At 39.4% G+C, this 24,702-nt stretch overlaps 1 protein-coding gene and 1 long non-coding RNA gene across 3 annotated transcripts in view; one reads left to right on the top strand and one right to left on the bottom strand.

The window, feature by feature from the left end:
• The window catches only part of lekr1 (Leucine-, glutamate- and lysine-rich protein 1), an 86,495-nt gene that overhangs the window by 19,062 nt on the left and 42,731 nt on the right, over positions 1-24,702 (bottom strand). The window contains exons 5-8 of the mRNA XM_011482854.4: positions 24,046-24,209; positions 18,622-18,682; positions 10,289-10,366; positions 8,865-9,068 (exon numbers count right to left, since the gene is read on the bottom strand). Of these exons, the coding sequence (XP_011481156.1) occupies positions 8,865-9,068; positions 10,289-10,366; positions 18,622-18,682; positions 24,046-24,209 (507 nt within the window). The remainder of the gene's footprint in view (positions 1-8,864; positions 9,069-10,288; positions 10,367-18,621; positions 18,683-24,045; positions 24,210-24,702) is intronic.
• The window catches only part of LOC105355498 (uncharacterized), a 28,336-nt gene continuing 5,235 nt past the window's right edge, over positions 1,602-24,702 (top strand). The window contains exons 1-7 of one of the 2 annotated variants that reach the window (XR_013647136.1): positions 1,602-2,782; positions 2,852-2,948; positions 3,091-10,416; positions 11,524-11,626; positions 13,039-13,195; positions 16,359-16,480; positions 18,467-20,350. This is a non-coding gene — a long non-coding RNA (uncharacterized LOC105355498). Of the gene's footprint in view, positions 2,783-2,851; positions 2,949-3,090; positions 10,417-11,523; positions 11,627-13,038; positions 13,196-16,358; positions 16,481-18,466; positions 20,351-24,702 lie in introns of those variants that run through there. The other variant, XR_002291566.3, reaches the window with a different exon arrangement.

Raw genomic sequence — 24,702 nt, 5'->3', positions numbered from 1 at the left:
CTGCTCCCTCATCAAAAGGCACATTCTCTCTGTCTGCAGATATAATCTGTGTGCGCAAGCAAATGCACGATGGCTGAGCTTAAGGGCAGTTTTAAAGAGCTGTTAGTGCGTAGGAGTCACAATGTGCATCAATACTTGGAAATGCTGACCGCCACACGCTCCTCAGCCTTCCTCTAAGGGACAAACATCTCCACCTGGATAGGAGATCATGAATTCAAATTCACTCAGGATCTAATCAAAATCCAAGCAGAAATAAAATAATAAAATTAAAAAAAGGCCTAAAAATTTTTATACTGGCAATTTGTGGACCGTGAATAAAACGGAATAACACAGCCAAGTCCCAGAAAAAGATGATTTAATATTTTCCACCAAGAATTTAGGTCATGGAAAATGTTGAAGATGGGACAGTATGAAAAAAGCAAATCAAAAATACGACGATTCTTCCATTTAAGTCAATCAGACTGAGGAAATGCAAAAGATCTTTTCTGTTTTGTCAGTTTGATTTCATTTGATACCATTAGCTATTAAGGTTAGGATGGGGGTAATTAGGAATAGTTTAACAAGTTAGGAATAATTTCCGCTAGGATATCGATGGAGGGTTAGAATTCCTTTAATGGTGAAATTGAATGCAGCAAAGATGTGGAGAGGATCTCCAGATTGTCCCAAAAAAAAAATCAAAAAGCAAAGTTTGACAATGTTATTTAAGAGTATTTAAGAGTACAGCATTGGACGCAGATATAAATTATATACCAGATATGCCGTTTACCCAGTGCTATGTCCCTGCTCCCATTTGCTTTCTGAGGAAATGACCCCTGTGTTCAGAGCCAAAGAGGATTGTATTTCTGAGTATTTCATTATTCAAACGGTTGTCAATCAAGAGGAGATGAAAACAATGCAGTTTGTACAAAAGCATATTTGTGAACTAGAAAATATGCCGGGCAGACCACAAACTCCCAGCTCCGCTCCATTCTGATGCATCCACTTATAGACAAATAGATCTAATAGTAGAGGGTTTGAGGGGCTGTAAGATAGTAGGAGATAATGTAACCAGAGAACTCTCAGAAAGGGAGGGGGATTTCTACTACTGCTGCTCTGCATAAACTATGTCCTAGAAAATTACATAGTTTTTATTTATTATTTTGGCTAAAAACAGCATAATTAAAAGACCACTGGGAACGCTTTTAAAATTGATCAAAAGATTATCGGAGTGGGACTTTAACAGAACAGGACCAAACATCCAGGGGTCGATAAGACACTTTAGAAAAGTATGAAAGTATCAACAGATTCCACAAAAGTTACTTTCAGGTTTTTTTTTTCTAATACAAAATATTATTTTAATTTGAATGAATGTTTGTGGTTAAAAAGTAGGATTAAAACAGTAAATTGAGCCACAGTGAAGCTAATTAGATAAAACATAAGTTCCTATTATTTCATTTAAAACTTAATTTAATAAAAAATGTCATTTAATTTCATTTAAATTTCACATTTCTTTGGGCTGTGGTGGAAAAGAAATGGTACATCAACTGTTGGAGGTTTTCGTCTGCAGAAGGACCTAAGAACCCTTCCTCTGTGGAGAAGCAGGCAGGCGGGAGAGCTGCTTCCATCATCATTTTTGTCACGAAAACTCTGCAGCTTAAAACCACTTGAAGCAAGTCCTTTCACATTTAACAGCTGGACGAGGAAGCAAAGATACTCCTGACCTCTGTTGACTTTTAAATCTTTTACTCTATCCACTTTCTGCTGCTTTCACTCCTTCGCTCTGTCCCTCCGCTTATAGCTCCACGTCAGTTTTAGTGAATCAAAGGCAGATTCTCACATTTGACCCATGTGTGGGTGTGTGTGTGAGCGTTTGCGGCCAATGTTACCACGTGTGCATGAGAGAGAGCCAGACAGTGTGTGAAGTAACCACCGAAACCACGGCTGCAGACTCCTTTCCTCTGCTCCTTCTTCTTTTCTTTATCATGATCCTCTCTGCTTCTGCCTCTTCTTCTTTTGTCCATTTCTTTCTCTACTTAGCAATTCATCCATTTCAGTCTAGCTCTGACCACAAGGCATATTTCATTGTAAAAAGTTAAACACAGTTTGGTTTCAAGGCAAAACATGCACACAAAAAAACTGTGAAACTAAACTCCTAGTGTGTCTTTAATATGTGGAAAACACAAATTTAGGTAAACAAAAATAGTGTTGTATTGTTATAAATCTTATTCCTGTGTAGACAAAATGTACGACTCAATAAACAGTAGTGTCAAACATTGTGTTTGCTGATGTAACCATATCATTTGGGTTCTGGACCAACATTTTCTTTTCCGTTTTAGCTTTGCTGGCTCACAACTCTGTCCTACTGCATGACAAACCATCATCATCTGGTGGATTAAAACCAGATTAAAACCGTTGAACACTCTGGTTCACTGTCAGGATCTAGGGCCTTTTTGGCTTTCATTACTTGCCGTACCTGCTCAGCCTCCAGACTTCACTGATTGATCATTCAGTGCAGCTGGATCCTGGTGTATTTAAGCTCCGAGTCTTCACCTGCACTCCAGTTTGTTGTGTTCTCTACCCTCGAGCAAGCCCTATCAAGTTGACGTTTCTGCCTGCTGAGTTTGATCCCAGTCCTGTTTTTGGACATCGAGTCAAGTCTACCTCTGGTTGGTGTATGCCTTAGTTTTGGATAGAACTTCATGTGCAAACCCTGGTCTGGATTTTACATGGATTCTCTGGTGCTCCAATTCCCCATGTTGATGTCTCCAGTGTGCCTCTCTACGCAAAAGGCTATTTCCTGGAGGTGGAGTTCTTTCGCCTGAGTATTGTTCTTGGCACCCGACAAACCCTAACACTCTTGTTTCCGTTACAGACTCCGCTGCATCTGGCAGTATCATCTTCCATTACCACCGGAGGGGTATTCCGGAAAGCGAAGTTAACCTGCCCTGACTTTAACCCTGAACTCTTGCGTAAGTAAGCCTAAACTTGCTTACTCTGGGTATGTTGGTTCCAAAACACCAGAGCTGAGTTTGCTTGAGTAACCTCCTGTCTGTAACCCTGGGTTACTGCTCGAGTACAAATGGGCATTTTCAATGGATTTCTGATTTCCAGAGTCACAATGGAAACTCATCGAGAAAAGAATGCAATACTTCAGTGAGACAGAGTTGGAGGGTTCAATGGTGGCCTATGAAGAGTATAAGGCTATCATAACTAAAAGCATTACGGCTGCATCAGCAAGAGACTTGTCTGCTTGGTGAAAAATAACAGAAGGTGTAAACAAGTGAGTTTTTTTTAATCGTATTTCCATTGTTATACAAAATGATTATTTGAAAAAATTTAATTTTTTATATATTAACATGTGTGGTTCCTGTTTTATCTGGTGTAATGCATCTGAAATGAGAACTGAGCCAAGTCAAAATGACACATAAAAAAATTCTCCAAGGTAATAAAAGTAAAATTAGTAAAGTTATTAGTTAATAATTAATATCAAGATAACTAACTGAATTTTCATGCATTTTAATATAGGCCAAGGCAGTAAAACTGGTGGGGGTCTCTCACCCCGGCTGAGTCGCTGGCACAATCCCTTCTTAAAGGGCGACCTGTAATTGGTGGGATTCCAGCGGGTAGTTCATCAGACTCTGCTACAAACATAAGTGGCTAAGTCAAATGTCGCTGTATGACACAAGTCATGATGTATTGATGATTTCACTGCATCAGTGTTCAATAAATAAAATCAACACTATCCATTAAAAGAAGAAATTTAGAAAGCATTTTACAGTCATTACTTCAATGTGTCATGCATTTTTATTTTAGATTTTTATATTGCTGCATATAACGTATACTGATCCTCCTTTATTAGGTGTTTGCTTGAGAATATACATGGGGTATCTTACTAGTTTATTGTATTGCAGATGCTAATGGTCAGTTTGTATTACTGGAACCTCCTGCATCACCAGTTTGTCATAATTGTAAGTGACTAAGGTCTTTAGATCTTTAGTAGTCTGTTTGGTAGATCAATCATCTTTGCATAATTACACTGCAGGATGAAGATGAAGAGGCTAATTCTGCAGTGATAGAAATTGACACGGCTAGACCCATTGAGGTGTATATAATGGGCCGCCACTTTTTTATATTCGTTTTTTAAACGGGATGCATATTGTCATTGCAATTTAACAGAATATTACTGGTGATGTAACTGCAGATGATGGTCAGTGTACCTCCATGAATCTTGGCAGTGTACATTTCTGCAGCTACAATTTCTCACATTAATATGTGGTATGTATTGCAAATGTCAAATTCCAATTATGTGGGATTACTTTGTCTTTGTAGCTGCCTGTCAGAGCTGTATAAGGTCTATCTTTTAAGCCAAATTAGAAGATGTGACATTGAGAGACCTTATACAACTCAATTACAAAAAGACTTGAAATTGAAATGCTGGAGCACCAGTTTAAGGTGAGAAACTGTATGTGAACATTTAATCTGTTTGTAGTATTAAAGCAATAAATGCTTATTTTTTATTACAGCAAACAAAGAAATGAAGAGGACAATCGGCCTTTGAGTCACGCTTTTTATTAGATGTAATGTAGGCTAATCATGTCCCGTACCACCCTGCAATCTCTGTCAATCTCCGTATTCTAGGTGGCGGGCCCTTCTCACTTCTCATGGTGGCGATGTTATGAAGAACGCATGCAGCTGAAATGTCACATGCCCTCTCTGGTGTGACGCTGAGCCCACGTAAGAGCTGAAATGGTGTTTACAGAATGCCTATAGTCATCTCCACCCTGACCAGTGTTCTGTGAGCCAGGTCCAATTGTTCCTGTGGTCCAGGTTCAGGGTAGGGGGGGGGGTAATCAGAAATGGCAGACAAGGATACCCCCCTGTTCTCCAGTAAGTAGCCATTGACATGTCCAATAATGGCAGTTATTTTATATCATTTACATAACATTAAATGCATGACATTGTATTAAAAAAGAAGCAATGCAAATTACACCCAGGTGAATGTTGGGGCACTGGGATGCCTAAAAATGCTGGCATGAACAGAACTGGGCCATTTGCCTTCAATGTTTGTGATGAGGTGGGTGGCATTACCTAGTTAGTGGAAATACCCCTTAAAATTTTACTGAAGTATATTATGACTAACAGTATACAGGAGTATAAAGTGTCAACTGAATAACTGCCAGGTCTCCATGCTGTTTGGGGTTATCGTCAAGGCTATAGCATTATGGCTAATTTCCACTTAGATATGTTTTAACCCTTTAACAAAAGAGCTTTAGCTCCAATGTTTTTGGCAAAAAGAGTACAACATGTTATTGTCAATGTGATGCAAATTTAATGCAAAACAAACAGCTCTATGCAGAGAACGTCTGTCAGGGATCAGTGAACATCATAGATAGTAATTTCTGCAAGAAGTTCACTTTTTCCTATGTAAGGTCAACTCACACCTTTTTAAATTGAAATGACTGCAGAAACTAGAACTATTTATTATGCACAAGAGTGGACAACAAGCCCACTAACTCAACTTAAGGTCAGCCATAGTTTGTTAAAGTAAAAAAATGCCACTATGCTATTGGTGTGGTAGTGTTACCCTGAAAGCCTTGTCCTATTCAGACAACCATATATATTTAAAGTAACAAAATAAAATCTGCATTTGATTGTACTTAGAACTCAGAGATCACTACAAACTATTAGTAGTGGGGATCTGTTTAAGTGGGGATGTAAAGCATCCCCCAAAGTGAAATCTGCAGGTCAGAACATGCAAACTCACATGAATTTGCATGTTCTGCATCAAATCCAACTTTATTTATATAGCACTTTCCCTATGAAAACATAACACAAAGAGACAAAACAAAAAAGTAAAAACGAGTATGAAAATTAAAAGAGCCCCCTCCCCAGACCTACACACAACCCCCTGCGCCTCTCACACCTCCCACCCCATAACTGATGGGTATACTATAGACAATGAGAAATAGGCTGAGCACGAAAACAAAATGTTGGTTTTTGGAAACGCTAATATTTGGGTCCTGCCTCTCTCTGAACAGCTGCATAACCGGCCAAATGCAGCATCAGAGGCGGGGACCAGCCTCACCACAGCTAAGTGGTGAGGCTGGTCCCTATCTAAATCAGATCAAAATGTATTTTTTTGTTTCTTTATTAGAGCTGCAGCGGCTGAACAGCAGGCGACCCAGAGGGAGAAGATCCAACTGAGGAAGAACCGGAAATTAAAGTTAAAATAAAATTGAGAATTAAAAAGTAAACATACTGATATAAACAATAAAATATTGAAGTAAGGAACATTAAAACAAGTGATTAATAATCTAGCGTAAATTCCTAAAACAAGATAAAATAAATAAATAATAAAAGTAGTAAAATTAGCTTAAAACGAGGTTAAAAAGGTGCGTCTTTAGTCTTTTCTTAAAAGCAACTATGCTCTCTGTGGCTCTCAGGTCCTCTGGCAGACTGTTCCACAAATTAGGGCCATGGTGCTGAAAAGATACCTCTCGGTGGGTGTTGGGTTTTACAGCTGAAATGGTTAGAAGACCAGTGCCAGAGGATCTCAGGGTCTTCGAGGGTTCATATTTGACCTAAAGATCTGATAGATAAGAAGGGGCAAGACCATCAAGACATTTAAAAACCAACAAAAGTATCTTAAATTCAATCCTGAAGTATGGGCAGGGATTTTAAAATTGGAGTGATATGAGCCCGCCCCCTTATCTTGGTGAGAATCTGTTCTGGAGAAGCTGATTTGTTCCTAAAATTCCAGCGCATGCATCCTAGGCTTATTGAATTGCCCATACATGAGTGCAGACGTGCTGTTAACATGCTGCAGAATCTATAAATCAACTGGAGGAGGAACAAATAAGCATGTACGCACAGAAGGCGCTAAAGATGAAACATTTGTTTGTCAGCTGTGGAGTCTCCTAAAATGTTCTGCATTTTCCAAGAACTGAAATGGAGACTAGCTTTCACTCAAACTTTAAATAAGCTCAGCAAAAACTTAGACAGCCATGAACATAGTGGTCTACAGTATGATACTGGTGTGATTGAATCCATCTGGTACAGTTCCACGCGCGACATGGAGAAGATGCAAAACAGATAAACATCCATGCTCGGTTTTGGAGCAGCGCGTGTTCCCTATAAAGGGAGAACTATCACCTTGCAAAACAATTTGTGCATTCTCCTTAACACCAAGATCTACAGTTGCTTATCACTCAAGCTAAAGATCCCAGCTCCTGGGGTTTGGTTTCAGCTGTTCCACACCCCACATCCTCCCAGCGAGAGAAGAGCTGAAAATATTTAGCATTAGATCATGACAGACGGTCACCAGTCTGCAGTCCCCCTGTTGAGAAAAGTCAAGCCAAGACGAACAGTGGGTTTGGTTCTTAGTGAGCTTCAAACACCAAGCACTGACAGTGGTCCCTTGTAAATCAGACCATCTATTATCACCTGACGTCAATTCCGCTGAGTTTTTAGTCGTAGCTAACTTGTGTCCACATAAGTGCTGGCTCATCATTTTTATCCGTTTGTTTGCATATACATACGGGAATAATCGCCACAGAAAACAGACAGTGACCATTGACTGAACTGAGTGGGGTCCCAAGGGTCTTGGGATCCAAAGTCACTTAAATTCAGTCTCACCAGAGAGGCTAACAAAGGCAGAGGACAAAATAATGGCAGCAAAATTTGGACAGGCAAGAACAGGGAACTTCACTCTGGCTGTGGCGTCATGGGCGCAGGCAACTTTCTGGCACTGAGCAGCAGAACAGCATCTGCTAAATAAATAGGCTGCAACACATAGGTCAGATGAATCAGTTCAACTGCCCGGCAATTCTGCCTGCAGCTGGGGAAAGGGGCGTGTCCATACACCCAACCAAACATTTTGACCAGAGAGCTTTATACCTCTCAAAATTCCCTTTTCTTCTGCATCCCTCACAAAAAAACAACCCCAAAGTGGTATTTTGATCCGTTCACACATATCTGAGCATTTCTCTAAAAACCTGCTCTTTGAGCACCAGCCTCTCCCACGCCATGAAAATGAGAGGGTTTTCACATTATGAAATCATAAAGTGAGGAACGTCCCCTTCCAGGAAGAGTCTGCACTGCCAGCACCGCCCCCAGGATAACACACACACCCACATTCACACACTTACTTTCTCCGTGGAGCTAGCAGCGATTTGCGAAACACTTTTATTTTAAACGCTCCATCTGCCGAGGCCTACCCTAGGTTGATGTTATGAAATAGGCGGCACCCACAAGGACTTATATTTCACAATATGAGTCATCATATTACCTTTAGCCAAAGATTATATATATATATATATATGGATATAGTTTACTCTGAAATGCTTAAGAGTAGCATGATATATGCCCTTTAATCAACTCCAGATTATAGAAAAAAATTAAGGCTTTTAGGTGTTCCTTACAGTTTGAAAAATATGGTACTTAGTCATATTTGTGAGAATAATCATTCTTACTATTCCGACATAGTTTTTCAAGATATTTTGTATTCAAATTATATACTGACCAATTAGACGCCCCAATAAAAGAAGGGGGTCTCATGCTAAACGTTTAAAATGTTTGATTGAGAGATTTCAAGGGAAAGGGGTGTTGACTTCCAACAAGCTCATTCCTGATTGGCGAGAGGGGTTACCACAGAAACATTTACTCAGACCAATGTGGACCAATCCCTGCTTTCTGAGGATTTCTGGTTCCAACATGGCGACGGCCATATTGCAAAAAAATTAATAATAAAGGCGACTGAATTGATTTTAATTTCGTTGGAGCCAGAAGCAAACTATTTTCTATGGGTGACGTCACACAAAGTTGGAGATCCATGGTGAAGATCAAGAACATCAGAGAATACGGTGCTTTGTTACATTACAACACACCTTTCTTTTGTGAGTTCCCTCTTTTCGTCTTGGATCTCATTGAGGTCTTTAATCAGGTCTGCCACTTCCTGCACCGCCGTGCTGTACTTTTGGTTGAATTGTTTCTCTTTCTGTTCTTGGGAAAACAGCTGCTTCTGTAGGGCATCACAGTTTTGTTGACATAGCAACCACCTGTTGTGTTTCTCCTCCGTTTCAGCCTGTAATCTGTTGAAAACAACACAGAGGTTGTCTGTCATGACGGCATAAAGGTGGAAGTGTCCTTTCCATCAGAGACATGTGAGTTCATGTTTCTACCAGGCGCTCGGGCACACACGGCTTGAAACCTCAACAGGCGATTAATAAAAGAAAGTTGGTTAATAAAAGAAAACCTTGGACATACACTGAGGCCTAAAGCTGTTTTTAAACACTTTTTCCTTTGTTTCTTTATTTAATTTAAATGAAAATGTTGAAAAACACCTACAACACTAAAAAACCTTTCAAAGTTTGAAAATAGTTGTTCAGATTTTTTTCCCTTAAGTGGTTTCCTTGACAGCAAACATGTCTTATTTTAGTTAATTACATAGGTTATCAGAAGGTGTAGGAAAATTTGTGAAAATTACAATTTACTTTTCTGCTTCTGGTTAGATTTTTGAGCTTTTAAAACCATTTAGGGATTTTTTTTTCTGCAAAAACCAATGCGTTTACCTCAAAAATGCCATCATTTGGCACCTGTGGTCTCTATTTCAGAAAATCTGGTAAATTGTTGTGTTCCCTAATCCCAGCCTCTCATCCCCTCTGAAATAGCATCCACCCCTGGTGCTTTGATATGCTGAGTTGTGTAGGAGCCAAAGGGTCGGATAGATCAGAGGCTGCTGTGTGGGAAGGGAAATAAATTGACAGTATAATTGAACACATCAGGTTGCCAGTGGGTCAGAAAGGAATACCAGCAGATACAGTGTGAGAAAATGCACACCCTGAACTCATCTTTGCCTTCAAGGGTAGATAAGAGGCCGTTTGCATTGATGTCTGTCTGTGCGTGCCCACGAGAGCTTTGTGTGTGCGTGACACGCACGGCGGTGCGATGCACTTTATTCAAAGTGTCTGTGCTGTGTGTGCACCCTCGTGCACTGATGAGCATATGCGTTAGAAACAGGATTCCTCGCCAACTAAGAAATGCTTCCATCTGCTGCAAAAGCCTCACAGGAGACTCCTGCAGTGTCACTGGCACTTTCCAGACTCTAAGATCTCCTCAACCGATCCAAGAAATGCTAAGATACCTATTTCTCTTTGGGAGGCAGGAGATCTGGACAACCCATAGGGCAGGGGTGGATGATTACAGGGAGAATGAGGAGGATGAGTAAGGGGACTGTGCTGAAGATGTTATGGAAATTTGTCACTTTAATGTCTTGTGTGAGTAAAATATAAGAAAACGGAGGTCAACAAACCTGAATAGCTTTGCTCTGTTCTCCTTCTCTGAGTTTTCCTGTTGAGACAGCTGCTCATCCAGATGCCTCTTCTGTTCCCTGGAGACACAGCATATGGGGCTCTCAGTACTCACCTTCCTCCCCTCAATGTATGTATAATTAGAAAAGCAGACATAGCTCAACATAAAGATAAACTTTCTGTCTTCCTTTAGCTAGAGTTTACATTTTCTGTACCTTTATTTCACTGTCAGTCTGTAGGAAATATATTTTCTTCCTGAGTGTGTTTTTACGTTCTCAAGTGTCGCTAAGGAAGACACTAAATCCATACAACTGCTATTCTGCCCTCCTACACTTCAACCCCTACGAGGAAGAAGCTCGGCTTAACAATGGATCCTCCCTCTGGGATCAGCAAGAGTTCAGAAAAGCTTCCTGAACCGTGCAACTCTCATGCGTTGCTAACTTTTATTCAACAAAGAAATGCTAGAGTGGGATGTATTCGTTTAAGACCCACTCCAATCATCTTTTGAACTTTGAGTTTCTTTTTTTTTTGCTTGCAAGATGTGCCTCATTTTTTACAAAGTTTGTCAAAGTTTTAATTTTAACCCCGTAAAGCCTGTTACTTAATAAAATTGACAGATTTTTTAAACTAAGATGGTTTTGAAAACTTTAATACTTCTCAAGCCGCATTCAATTTATCCAACTCAATTCTTTTAAATCTTAACCCTCACCTATTTTCTCTGGTGTTCCTCAAGGTTCTGTTCTCGGTCCCCTCCTCTTCATTTCCTACCTACTACCCCTTGGCAGTATATTCCGTAAATTCAGCATTGATTTTCATTGTTTTCCGGATGACACTCAACTCTATCTGTCAAGTAAACCGAACTCCTCTCTTCCACCTTCCCTTCCTTTACTCCTTCCCGTCTGTCTGAAATGAAAACCTGGTTCACCTCAAACGTCCTCAAACTTGACAGCGATAAAACCGAATTACTCCTTGTAGGTTCCAAATCCTCCCTTTCCAAAGCTCCAAATTTGAAACTTTCCATCGATTCCTCCACCCCTCAGGTAGAGTCTGGGTGTCATCCTTGACAGCACATTATCCTTTCAATCTCACATCAATAGCATTTCAGTCAGACAACTCATGCAGTAAAGATTCATTTCCATATTTCTTTTAGTTTGGCATAAGGCTCCGTTCAGATACATAAAACAAAGATCTCCATAGAAAACTTTGGGTATTAAACTACCCTTAATGGCGTTCACAGGTGAAAGCCGGGTAGGAAGGTGGGATGACGAACGCAGAGCTCGCGGAAAAGGAAGAAGAGGGATTGGACCGCATACCTGGAACTTAAGTAGGACGCTGAACAGGTGAGTTGGTTAGACTGAACCGCCCGCAGGGAGGAGTAACCAGGTAAACGCACTGCTCGAGTTGCCTGCCTGAAATTCTCCCACGGTCGTTCATTACTCGGTCTGCCTACTTTCATCTACGCCATATTAACCGTCTCCGCCCCTCCCTCACCGTCCACTCCGCCTCCATTTTTAGTTCATCGTCTGGTCACTTCTCGCATTGACTATTGCAATGCATTTCTCTCTGGTCTTCCCAAGAAAACTCTTAATAGACTTCAGTGGGTCCAGAATTCAGCTGCCCGAATTCATCTTGACCAGAACTCCTTCCTGCCATCACATCACTCCTTTTCTCCAGCAGCTGCACTGGCTTCCAGTAGCAGTAAGGATTCAATTCAAACTTCTTCTCTACACGTTCAAAGCCCTCCATAACCTGGCTCCCTCTTATACTTCTAATCTCCTCCATATAAACACTCCCTCTCGCTCTCTGGTCTTCTTCTTCCCTTCAGCTGCTCGGCTCCCAAACTCTGGAACTCTCTCCCCCCAGACCTCCGTAACATTGACTCCTTTTCAATTTTTAAATCCAGACTGAAAACCCATCTGTTTAAATCTGCTTTCCCTGATCACAATTATTCATCTGAACTGAAGCACCCATTTTGAAAAGGGCAGGAAAAGTCCTTTCTACTGCCTCTAGTGGAATGATGAAGAACTACAGGACAGAAAACGTCGACCAAGTTATATACAGTGAGCTTTTTAGACAGGTTTTAATCATGCTAATAAGATAGGGGTCTCAGACATGCATGTATCAAATATGATATGAATGGTTATAGGGTTAATCTTTTGCACACAATCACACAATCACTTTCCCCCTGACTCCGCCAACATGTGCAAGTTCTAAACCTAATCCCCTCATCGAGGGAATGATCAGTTAACGTGTGTGTGTGTTGAGGACTGTCTAGCCCTGTGACCTTGCAAGTGCACGCAATGAGGACACAGCATGAGAGGGCAGGCCGGCGCATTTGAGCTCACTTCCAAGCACACAGCTTTCTCTGACAACTGTGCGGAATTGGTGCGTTCGCCAAAAGCGGATTCAGTAAATCGGCCGATACAGCTCATCACCGTCTTTGTCATTTGCTGTGAGAGCATATCACAACAGACTCTGTTGCCACTCCGGTGCTTTCATTTGTTAGCACAACAACATTCCTGGGCTTTTTCCGATAAACATCAGAAACAACACCTTCAAGCAAAGTCTGGTGAAAGAAAGGCCCCAAAAGCGTCAAAACCATTTCTCCAATTCTCTTCCTTTTGTTTCCAACCTCTTTTTTAATCGTCTTCCATTACGTGACAGTTGCAAGTAATTTGCAAAGCTGTCTATTTAGCACTGCATTTTATTCTTAACAATAAGCTTTGTTTTTTCTTCTCTTTTGTGTCTCCAGAGTAAAAGACGAATAAGAACAGGATGAGGTTTTTTTTGTATCCCTGGGAAATGATTGGGGTTCAAAATAACTTCAAGAGCACAATGCACTGCAGGGATGGCTGAGCTCTTTGAGGATTCGACAGGCAGCAGTCATGTGGCATGCACATGGAAATAAGGTAAGAGCATAAATAATTTCATTTTCAAGCCTTTAAAGATGTTGCAGGAACTGGCATTGATCACAGCTGTGAATGCCAGGTTTTGGGGAAAAAAAGCATATATTTTATAATAATATTACATAAGAAATGGCAGATTTTTATGTATTTTTCTGAATAAGTATCTTTAAATTTAGACACAAAAGGATGAAAGACAAATTATAGGAAAAGGAGGGAAAACGTTGCCCAGTTTGAGCTGCAGTGGGTTTGGCACAGATGATCGCTCAAGTTACAGACTAGATGGAAAGCATACCTGCTGCCTTCATCTGTCATCCAAAACTTCATCAGCTGCTGTGGTTGAAAATGCTAATAAGACTCAAGCATAAATCCTCTGTCACTCTGGCAACATGTGGTTTCAGCGTAATCAGATGTTTCAATCAATCGAAGAATAAAAAATGAAGCTGGCGTGTATCACTGCTTCCAAAAACTTTACAGAAGAGTCTGCATAGTTTTCTGTTGATACAGTCCACTCTGCATGTCAGAACAACTTCACTCGCTGAATGTTACCTAACAAAAACAGAAGGAGCAGGAAAGAGGAAGAGTGGGATTGCTTCTGACTAAAGGGAAAGGGGGCTAAGACTCATTTAACTACATAAACAGCTGACTAAAGAAGGTATGCAGAATTAAAAACATACTAGCATGGAGTAACAGACAGAGCAACCAGCCAGCATCCGCTTCATGAAGTCGTTTCACATCAGTCACATCCAACCTTTGCTCTTCTGCTCTTGACCTTCAGTCATTCCACCATCACATCTTTCATCTGTCCTCTCTCAATCGGCTCATCCATCAGTTCTTTCATCTACGCTTTCAACCAGGCCTGTGGTGGCTGATGAAAGGATGAACAAATGGCCAAACTTTTTTCAAACCTGGCTTTTAGTTGAAATTTAAAAGTGTATTTAATTCATTTTAAAATTATTTTATGTCTTCATTCTTTGCTTTTATGTCTTGCCCATCTTAAGAATATTGTTTACATTTATTTTTGGTGATCATACATGAACAGGGTGGTTTCTGTGGGATCTCCAGAGTCAGGCTGCCTGCTTTGATCAGAAGGAACGCTGCGGTGACCTCCTCTGGGATGATCGGCGGAGAGGTCGCTATAGTGTGGATAAATACCCACTGTACTATTTCCTCACTTCTGTTTTAACCAGATTTCTGTTTTTATGTTGAATGTCATCTATATTGATGTTTCATAATGTTGGTTGTGTGGGGGTCGGAGGGTTGAGGACATTCTGTGATAATTTTTTTTTTTTCTTTTTTAAATATGAAGGTTTTTGATCTACTGTTGGTTTTTAAGTTTAAAGCATTGACTGTAAGAGAACTGGACTGAGTGAGCCCTCCCCCCAGGCATTCCAAACAGGAAGTACCATCTGGCTGCAAGAAGCTAAAATCCCATAGACTTCTACTGAGAAATAAACTGCTGTTACTTAGTCATTATGTTTGTTAGAATAACAACTCTTGCTCTACCACCTTTTCTGAACATGTTCTTGTAAATCCTAATTTATTTCATGAAGTTTTTTTCTATAGCGCAAGATATTCTAGTAATAAACTGACCAGAGGCCTCAATAACAGTAGGTGCTTCCTGCGGGCCCCCACGTCCAATGTTCGAAACGTTTGATTGACAGATTTTGTGTAGCCCGCTTTAAGTGGTAGGGGCGTGGACTTCCACCAAGCTCACTCCTGATTGGTGAGAGTGGTTGCCATAGAAATCTTGACTTACATAGACTCGACCCAATCACTGCTTACTGATGACGTCTGGCTCCAAAATGGCAACGTACATATCGCAAAAATAATGGTGACTAAACTGACTTTCAACTTTCTGGAAGTAAGACATTGTGACGTCACACTCCCTCTGGCCAGTTCTCAGATACATTCAGTGGTCCTGTTACATAAAAAAAAAAAAAAAAAAAAAAAAAAAAAAAAAAAAAAAAGAAGTTTGGAGTATGTTTTAATTCTGTTAAGTACTTTGTGTTAATTGTGTATGAAAAGTGCTTCATAAGTAAAGTTTTATTTGATTTTATAAACTCAGCGCCTGGTGCCAATCTTAAAGTGCTTTGAAGCTTACAGGCACTGTTTGCCTCCAGGGAAGTCCATAAAGCATTTAGGCATCAATACCAGGGCAGCTTCGAAGTCTCACTCCAATCATCAACTTTGATCTATTGTAAAAAACATTCCTAAAGGTATTTTAATTTTGATCATAATACAATCATATTTTAAAATAAAACAACCACTGTTGTTTTGTAGGACATAGTTAAAAACAGGATGGGTCTTTAAAATTTCCACCTAAAGATTTGTACAGGGAACTTCATAAACACATTTTTGTCATGTGATCACAATATTTCTCAAGGTAAACCGTACAAGATTAAAGTCCAAGTGTGCATACAGTGAACACAAACAAGTACTTGCAAGAACTGTGAAATCTGGAAACCAACTCAAAAAAAGCTGAACAGTGCTTCTGCCAATGTATAAGAAAAAAAAAGACGTGCAGTCCTTGAATGCATCGCAGACATTGTGCTACCATCAGAAAAATTCCACAGCCACGCACAGTCCTCGAGCTGTCTCACAGATACGCCTCTGTGTTTTGCATTTCCCAGGCAACGGGCCGGCACCACAGAAACACAACAGGTGTTGAAGACTAGTGTTCAGCGGAGGTGGGAGGGAGGGGTCAAAGGTTGGGGAGTTGTCATGGCAACACTTCTTTTACACAAACAAATGTTTTGTTTTTCACTTCTTGGAGAGAATCAAAGTTGGGAAAGTTCTGATGTAATACATGGTGAGAGTGAAGAGAACACTGATGCAGATGCACAAAGAAGGACTGAGTGTTTGAACAGGCAACCAATCAGCAAGAGACAGACAGGGAGTGGAGGCCTGATCAGCTGTCACATGGAGCATGAAGCTCAGTCTGATATCAGCTGCAAAAAGAAAATCATCAGTATAGGTCAAGTCATTTCTATTAGAGCATCCTATTTTACAATACTGCTAAACTCATGGTGTTTATAGTATCTTTCATGCCGCTGTTTCTCATGCTAATATTCTTGCTAAAAAGTAAAATGAAAATTTTTATCATGATTGGGTAATATTTGTTCAGTTTGTTGCACTAATATGATTACATGGACTTTTCACATTACAGCTTTCACTGATTTGCAGAGGTGGTTTGCCAGAGATTTTTACACAAGATGCCCTTCCTGACACAACCTGGCCTGGGGACCATCACAGAAAGATCCAGACTTGGGCCCCCTTGTAGCTACATAGGTAGGAGGTAGCATGAAGGGTCTTGCCTATGGACCCACACTGGATGAAGCTCTTTGCATCCCTAGGGGCACAAACTGTAGTTTCTCATGCATAAGAATTTGTCAATAAACGGAAGGGACACAGAACCAAAGTCAAATCATTTATACAAATCACTGTCAAGAGGCCTAACAAATCTGATAATTGATTTTTCCATACCTGGAATATCGTCTGGAAAGTTAGGAAGATCAATAAAACCCTTTACTGCAACCTGTATATTTTAAAAATTGGCCAAAACATCTAGGTGCAAAACAATTAATAAACTTTTAACAAAGTTAATTAATTCACTTGTTAAACTTATAAGCAGTTTAGTAATATGGACTTTGAAGACAATGGTCTGACTTTAGATGTTAATGAATTTTATTAACACTTTCAGGACATCTATAATGCTAATAAATATCTTTCTAGCATCTTACACATTAATAATGCCTATTACTTATTAAGTTAGTTAATAAAACTTATTAAGCTTATTAAAACTTAGGCTTGTGTGAGACATCTATAATGCTAATGTCTTACTAGAACCTCAAACAATAATAATCCTTCTTAATTTGTTAACAAAGGTGTTAATAAATCTTATTAAGCTTTTTAACACTGACACATTTCTTAGACATCTATAATGCCAATAAATGTATCATTAGCATCTTAAAAACATCCTAACAATAATGCTTGCCAATGTGTCAACTAAGTAATTCAATAAACCTTAAAAGACTTCTATTATAATGCTTGGTAATGTGTTAACAAAGCTTGTTAAGGAATCTTAATATAAAATGTTACCAATTTTTTTTTTTTTTAAATTATTATTCTGTCTAACTGAAGGGGGAATTTCTCTCAATTTATACAGAAGGCATTACGAATAACACAGAAACGTTTAGTACTCAGGGCTGTAAATGTGCATGGACCATGAAATAGTTCTAATAAGTAACAGAGGCTTAAAACATGATGGTTTTTTATCTCTATTTGACCAAAAAGCTGAATATGAGGTATAAAAAACAAAAAATAGAAATAGGCAGAGGATAAACAAAGAAAGTAGACAATCTTAGTCAATTTGACTTGAAAAGGAAAACACGCAAAAAAAACAAAAATTGGTCATAACAGTAATCAACATCATCTCCCGAGGATTTCTGGAAATAAGACTTAACAAAAACACATTTAATAACAGGTCATGTGTATTTCCACATATGTGAGCTACATGATCTGAATAAAAACTTATAGGCAACTGCTTTTAAAAGTAAAAAAATAAATAAAATAAAAACAAAATTCCTTTAAGAAGAAAAAAGGAGGGGATAAAAGACTGGCGGATGATAGAGGAGGGTTTGACATTTGTAAAAATAAAAATGTGATTCATCTGCAGTCTGTCATGTCAAGTAGATCCTTAAGGTGTTTGTTATCAGACAGAGGACTCATTTAACATTTACTCCCTTTTTTTGCATCTCTGAGTGCACTTTTGAAATGGCTGACATTTTAATTCGTTGAATGTCATAATCCCTGGTGCTTAAGAACAAAACCATAACTCAGAACAGGAAAACACAGAGACTGAAAATGGTCATCATTGCTTTGGACAAACAAATGTCAAAACCAAAAACTGAAAAATAACTCTCCACTGGAATTGACCTGTTTCCCAATAAGACATACTTTGAAAGCCTAAAAGTTTTTTTCTGTGTTTTTCAACTATTTCTGGAAGATTTTGCAGCATTGCCATAAGACCCTTCAAGAAGACAGTATCAGATCTGCAGCTGAATAGTAAGGGTTTAATTCACCTGAGAAAAACATATAGATTAGCTTTAGCATAATATGATAAGTAAACATTGAAACATGAAATTGTTAACTACACCCAACTGGCGACCCATTTAGGGAGTACTTAAATAGGTTTTAGTGGTTCATCATGTTTTATGAAGTTTTTTAAGCCCACACATTTATCATGTGCATAATTTGGTATTCATTTTGTTTAAGGAACAAGAGCCTTTCCTGGATCACCTGAAGTCAGCAAGGTGACCGAATCCTCCATCCAGGCCTGCAGTGTCCTGTTCCTAAGCCAACACAGATGTCGTACACCTGCCTCTTCATTGGCGCACCTGTTTTTCCATGCGTGGGTGTACGATACTTACATCAACTGTTGAGCTAGAAGTTCTTTTTCTTCTTTTATTTGGTGAAACTCCTCATTTAACGCTGTACAACAGAAACACAAAAAGAGTTTATTGATAAGATGACATGACAAATGTTCAGCAACGCTGGTGTCCACACACCGGCAATCCAAAGCTTGGACTCGGAGGACGATACAGAAACATTACAATTTAAGAATCATGCATGTATAACTTTTTGTGTTCTCCCTGTTTCTTGTTATGCACATTCAAAGAGTTGAGACACATCACTGTACAACCATCCCAGAGTCAGATAATCATTGCACTGCATGTAAAAATAATTGTCTAGGTGAAAAAAAACACACACAATAAAACTAAAATGAGCTCAATAGATAAACTTTCATTTTTCAACGACCTACAGCTAGGGATGAGCAAACAGGCCTTCTTTATTATTTATCCCTTTTCAAATAAAAAAAGGATCTTACAATGCTCACTTTTATGTTGTTGTTAAAATAAATTCAATCATAAAATTTTTCATTTATAAAATAAATGGTGGTTCTTAAACAGGTCTGCTTTCCTTAAGTGCTCTGCTAAAAGACAGAATGGTAGCGTCGGTCACACACACATTCACACACTGGTGGCGGCTCCGCTGCCGAACACTGGCGCCAACCTGCCACCACCGGCAAGGCGGGGTTCAGTGTCTTGCCCAAGGACACTTCGACACATGGACGGGCAAGGCAGGAATCGAGCCTGCAATTTTCCGATCAGAGGTCGACCGCCCTACCACTGCACCACGGCCGCCAGTCTTAATTTATTAATAATAAAGTCAGTATTTGGGTTTTTTGTTATTATGCGTTTACTATTGCAGATCGTTCTTACATCAAAAATTGACAAAAGTCAGTTGTGTTATGGAAAGTTTAGAAACCAAGATTTTCTTTTAAGAAATACTTAAAAGATGCAATTAAAAGTAACTACATTAGCTTTAAAAACTCAACAAAATAAAGTCCTGAACTCAGAAAGTGATCACCTGAAGTCCATGTAAATATATAGCGCTTTGAGATTTTACCTATAATGTAAAGCACATTCTAAATCAAATTTATTGTTATTATTATTATTAAACAAAACTTTAAAAAGGTAAACTCAGATTTTTCTAACTTTGTGAAAACTATTAAAGCAAAACCGTAAATTTTAAACAATTTAAAAAACGAAACTATAGAACTGAAATATTAAATCTGTGTTTTTTACTTAACAGTTTTAAACAAAGTGAATTTTAAATCAAAGCATCTTTAAAAAATAGTCCCCACCGGTGGGCTAACACAACTGATCGAAAAATGTAGATTTCAGCCAGTCAAAGTGTTTTCATGCCGAAGAAGTGGTTATATTTATGTAGTGGGAGAGATGTCTGCGAGGGTGGTTTTAGAGGTGCAGCAGGGCACAGTGGCTATGGCCCTGGAGAGCTCTCAAATGATCCAGCAATGTCAGGCTGACATTTTCTTCCTGCAGCTCTTTGTTTTCCCCTGCTCTCCCTCATAGGTTTTCCCTTCCTTCATCCCCCCCTCTCTCAGTCTCTTTTTCTTCTCTTTCTGTGGTTTTGATTTCCTTTTTCTCTCCCGCCCTCTCTGTCCGCTCTCTCAACTCGCCTGCCTCTCACTCACTCTCTCGTTGCAGGAAGACGGCGATATAGGAGGTCCTTCTTAAACCGGCAATAGACTGATAATTGCTCTCTGGTCACCGTGACATGACAAGGTCTGCCAGGGTAAAGCAGCATGCACAATCACTCACTCAAACTCAGGCGCAGAAAAAAACACAAGAATGCACAGATACGGTTGCAGATATAATTACATCTAAGTGACATCCCCGCAGCAAAAAACAGAGCGGGAAAAGCTAGATCTGAAAGCAAACCGGCCTGTCTGACTGTTAAGTCTTTGTTTTGCAGTTAATTGCCATTATTAAAAAAAAAACACTGAGTCACACAGGATGGAAGCTGTCAAGTTCTTATTACAAGGGGTGTAATGATTCATTTTAAAAATTCGATTCATTGCTTGATTTTCGTTCATTTTAAATGATCCAATTCACTGACCTACAATGGATTCAGGACATCTTTGGCCAAAACCTCAACCAGTGTGACTCAGAGATAAATACGTGGTACTGAACAGTGCAGGTGAAGTTTTCCAGATTCCTTGTGTGTCTTGCAAGATAATCAAGTGTAAATTAAATATGTGTACAAACAAACGAGTAAACAAGAATGAATGGAAATCCATTCACATTTTAGTTTCCAAAAAGCACTGTTGCTTTTTGAGAATTCAAAGCTATTCTAGCTATTCTATTCTTAGTTGATGTTAAGATCCAAGGTTATGCACAGTTCAGGAGGAAAAAAAGAAAAAGCATGGTCACTGCTGTGTTTCTAGTGTGACCTTTGCACATGAATCAGATGCTGGTTGGCAGACCCTAAAAGTCTAGAATGGAGGTGAACAGTTCAAACTCCTGTTAAGTAAGCAGGGGCAAGACCTTAAAGAGCTTTAAAAACAAAGTGAGGTTGACGTTTACAATGATTTCTAAAACTGACATGGAGCCAGTGAAGCGAGCTGAGTACTGAGTGATGTGTGCTTGTCTGGATGTGCAGGTTAACATCACTGATCCTTCAGATCATTCTAGAGAATCTAATATAAGTTTGTGCTGATGTTTAGATTCTGCCTCTTCAAGTGCATCCTGTTTATGTAATATTATCTCAATTATTTCCACACATATCTCTCTTTTTGTCTGAGTCAGACAAACAGGGAGAATCACAGATGCAGACAAGAACAGGGAAGCACATTTCCTTGCTAAACTGTTTACAAATTGTGCAAATATATTTAACAGTTTAAAACTGCTGCCATTAGGATTGACGTACAGGTATACAAAAGTGTGCTAGAGGGAAAAAGATCCCATATACAGCCGTCTAACGACAACCCATTGTGTTGGCAGATGGCTTTGGTTCATGTATCGGTCAAACATACACACCCCCTTTTTTCGTTAGGGCGTGGCTACCGCCATTCTATCCGTTATCACCTCTCCAACACCTTCAGTGAAGACGCGGATTTTCCCATAAACCAACCTTAAAAGATTTCATCCACCTTGTTTGCTGACATCTGTACAAGATAAAAGCTCAATGGGCGTCATCGCTTTCATCTTGTCTGTCTGGATTCACTCTCATTCTTCATTTCTGATGTCTTTCTTTTCCCACTTCATCATACAACCAACTATACTTATTCCTTGTTACGTGTTTGGCACAAAACTAAGGGCTGACAGGCAGCTAAAATGTTTCAGCACCAGATACACAGACGTTTTTTAAAGTCCCACTCTAATCATCATCTGATCTATTGTAAAAGTATGGAAGCGATTCTGTAGCATAACTAAAAATAAAAGTCAATACCAGAAATGCTTTGTCATTTTCAAAATGAAGCTGCATTCATTGACTCAAAATTAAAATGAAATATCAATCTGCCAAACCGCTTTTTCATTTTCTTCTTCAACATCACCGATTCTGTCACTTAACTAAACTGATAAAGAAAATGGTATTTGACATTTCGTTTTCAAAAAGTTCTCTACTAAATGTGTAGTAAAGTTCAATTACAAAAATCTAATTTGACCATTAAAATGGATTAACAGAAATGCGTTTTTCCTTTTCACAATGTAACTGCATCAAATGACTCAAAAATAAAATTAAAAATCCTGGCCTGTCTAGTGTATTTTTCATGTTCCCTTTTAAACTGCATTTCTTGTCTGATCTTGATACACACTTTGATTAAAGGAATACCCTGCAATGCAATTTTGAACTTAATTTTCTAAATGTCCGCCCTCCATCATGAAAAACAACCCCACAAGTAAATGTTAAAAACATAAACAACTAATCCTAATTTTTTGTTCATAAAATTTTTTTGTGGTGCATATTATTCAGGTTCTAAACTGGCCAATCAGATGTCTCAACAAAAAGTATGTGTCTCCTGCTGGGCCCCACATCCAATGTTCCAAACTTTTGACGGACAGATTCTCCTCAGCCCACTTTCAAGTGGTCGGGGTGTGAACTTCCACCAATCACTTTTGATTGGCGAGAGTACTTGCCATAGAAACATTGACTCCGACTGACACGGACCTAACACTGGTTACTGACAATTTCTGGGTCCCATATTGTGAAAAAAAAGTCGACTGAACTGACTTGATTTCCTGGGAGCCAGAAGTAAGCCATTTTCTATGGGTGATGTCACAGTTACCTGGTCCAGTTCCCATACACAGTCAATAGTCACAACTGACCTTTCAGCTAGATATGGGCTTTCTGCAGGCACAAAATGGGCAAACCTGTGCATGGCACACAAAGATACCTCGCTTATTATGTCAACAACACATTGGGCAGTGTGAAAAATCAGACTGAAACACCCCCCTTACTCATCCTTGCGTGTTGTCTGACGGTTTGCTACGACCTGTTGCCTGCATTCTGCCCAAAGAAAAAGATGAATAAACATTTTCACTCTGCGGGCTCATCAAACAGACTACGACCTTGATATTTCATACAGGTTTTCCCATTTTTTGCCTGCAGACAGCCTGTATTTACCCGTAAGGACAGTTGCTATTAAGGCTGTAGCTGCTTTTGGCCTAACAGACAGACTGTATGTTGACAAGGTTTCTAATACAAAAATGTTTTTCAGTATTTTGGGAAAAGTGTAAAAACAGCTAAAAGTGTTATGTTTGTGTTTAGAAGGAAAGAAATGAAAGTGCTTTACACAGACCACATGATCATGAGATTCATTGCGCAGTAAAGTGACCGTCCATATTCATTTCCATTAGTTGGTCCTCAAGGCGGCTGCTTTTTGTCATCAGACCTCTGAACAAACACGTGCTCACATGACATCGATGCAAACAGATAAACTTCTTTCTTTTATTTTCTTTTTTCTTCCCTTCAGCACGCACACACACGCACACACACGCACCCACACAAAAACACGCATCTCCACTTGGCAGCTGTTTGGAGTATGCATCAGAGAGAAAGACCCACCCAAGAGGTGAGCCTGAGGTTAGACTGCTCCAGGCATTTACTGTCAGTAGTTAAACACCAACACACACAAACACGCACACACACACACGTGCACATGTTCACGCACATTGCAGTATTGTTAAGTCTGGTTGGCATTTTGAAACAATCGAAATTGTTTCAATTTTACTACAACTTCACCAGACTCGACCAATGTTTTCGATTCTGGTAAATCCTCTTTGCTGGACTTTGAGTATTAAGTTAAACTACACAAAACACCTAAAAGGAGAGTCTCCCACACAGTTAAACTAATATTTATTCTTGATAGATTATTGGTTCAACTTCCTCCATCTCTTTCCTTTCATCTCAGCCCCAGTTCTACATGAAAACATTCCCTGCTTTATCCTGTAAAAAGTCCTTTTCTGTGTTTGTTAAAGGTCTGTTACCTGAGAACACCTGCATGCTGTGCTGCTCTATTTGACATCTAAAGGTCTGCCAAGCTGGTGTCAGCTGGCGGAGGAAACCCTGTACATCGGCGAGCATGTCGCCAGCGAGGTGCAGCAGGGAACGGGTGGCACCCAGGGCTTTCTGCTGCCGTGCACACACACCTCTGAAACACACAAACACAAAAAAACTGCAAGGAAACAGTTTAAATACCACAGAAAGATAGCAAAAACATTTTAGCGAGGATTTTGATTGATTTTTCCTCAGTAAACTAATAACATTAATTGATCTAGAAACTTGTCTTAACCTCCTCAAACAGACTTTTTACCGCATACATGATCTTAGGATACTTTTTTTTTCCAGTTTGGCAACATTTTCTGAGCCAATTAAAACTTTTTTGAAAATGTTCCTCTTGGCAAACACAGTCCTAATTTATGCAGCATATCAGGGACATAAAAACTGATGCTGTAATTAATTTGGTGACATTTATCCTCATGTCAGATGGGCAAGAATAAGCAGGCAAATTTGAAACGAGGAGCAGCTGGTTTTTTACGTCTTTGCCTCATAAAAAGTTGCATTTTTAAGGGCTATGATGCACAAAAAAAAATATCAGACGCATACGTCATCTTAGTGGCCTAAGTTTTAAACTAGTTTGTTTT

The sequence above is a fragment of the Oryzias latipes genome, chromosome 13, assembly GCF_053564925.1.
Source record: "Oryzias latipes strain Hd-rR chromosome 13, Olatipes_Hd-rR_3.1".
Taxonomy (NCBI): Eukaryota; Metazoa; Chordata; class Actinopteri; order Beloniformes; family Adrianichthyidae; genus Oryzias; species Oryzias latipes.
The sequence above is the reverse complement of the archived record's forward strand: the minus strand, read 5'-3'. Positions and strand labels throughout refer to the sequence as shown.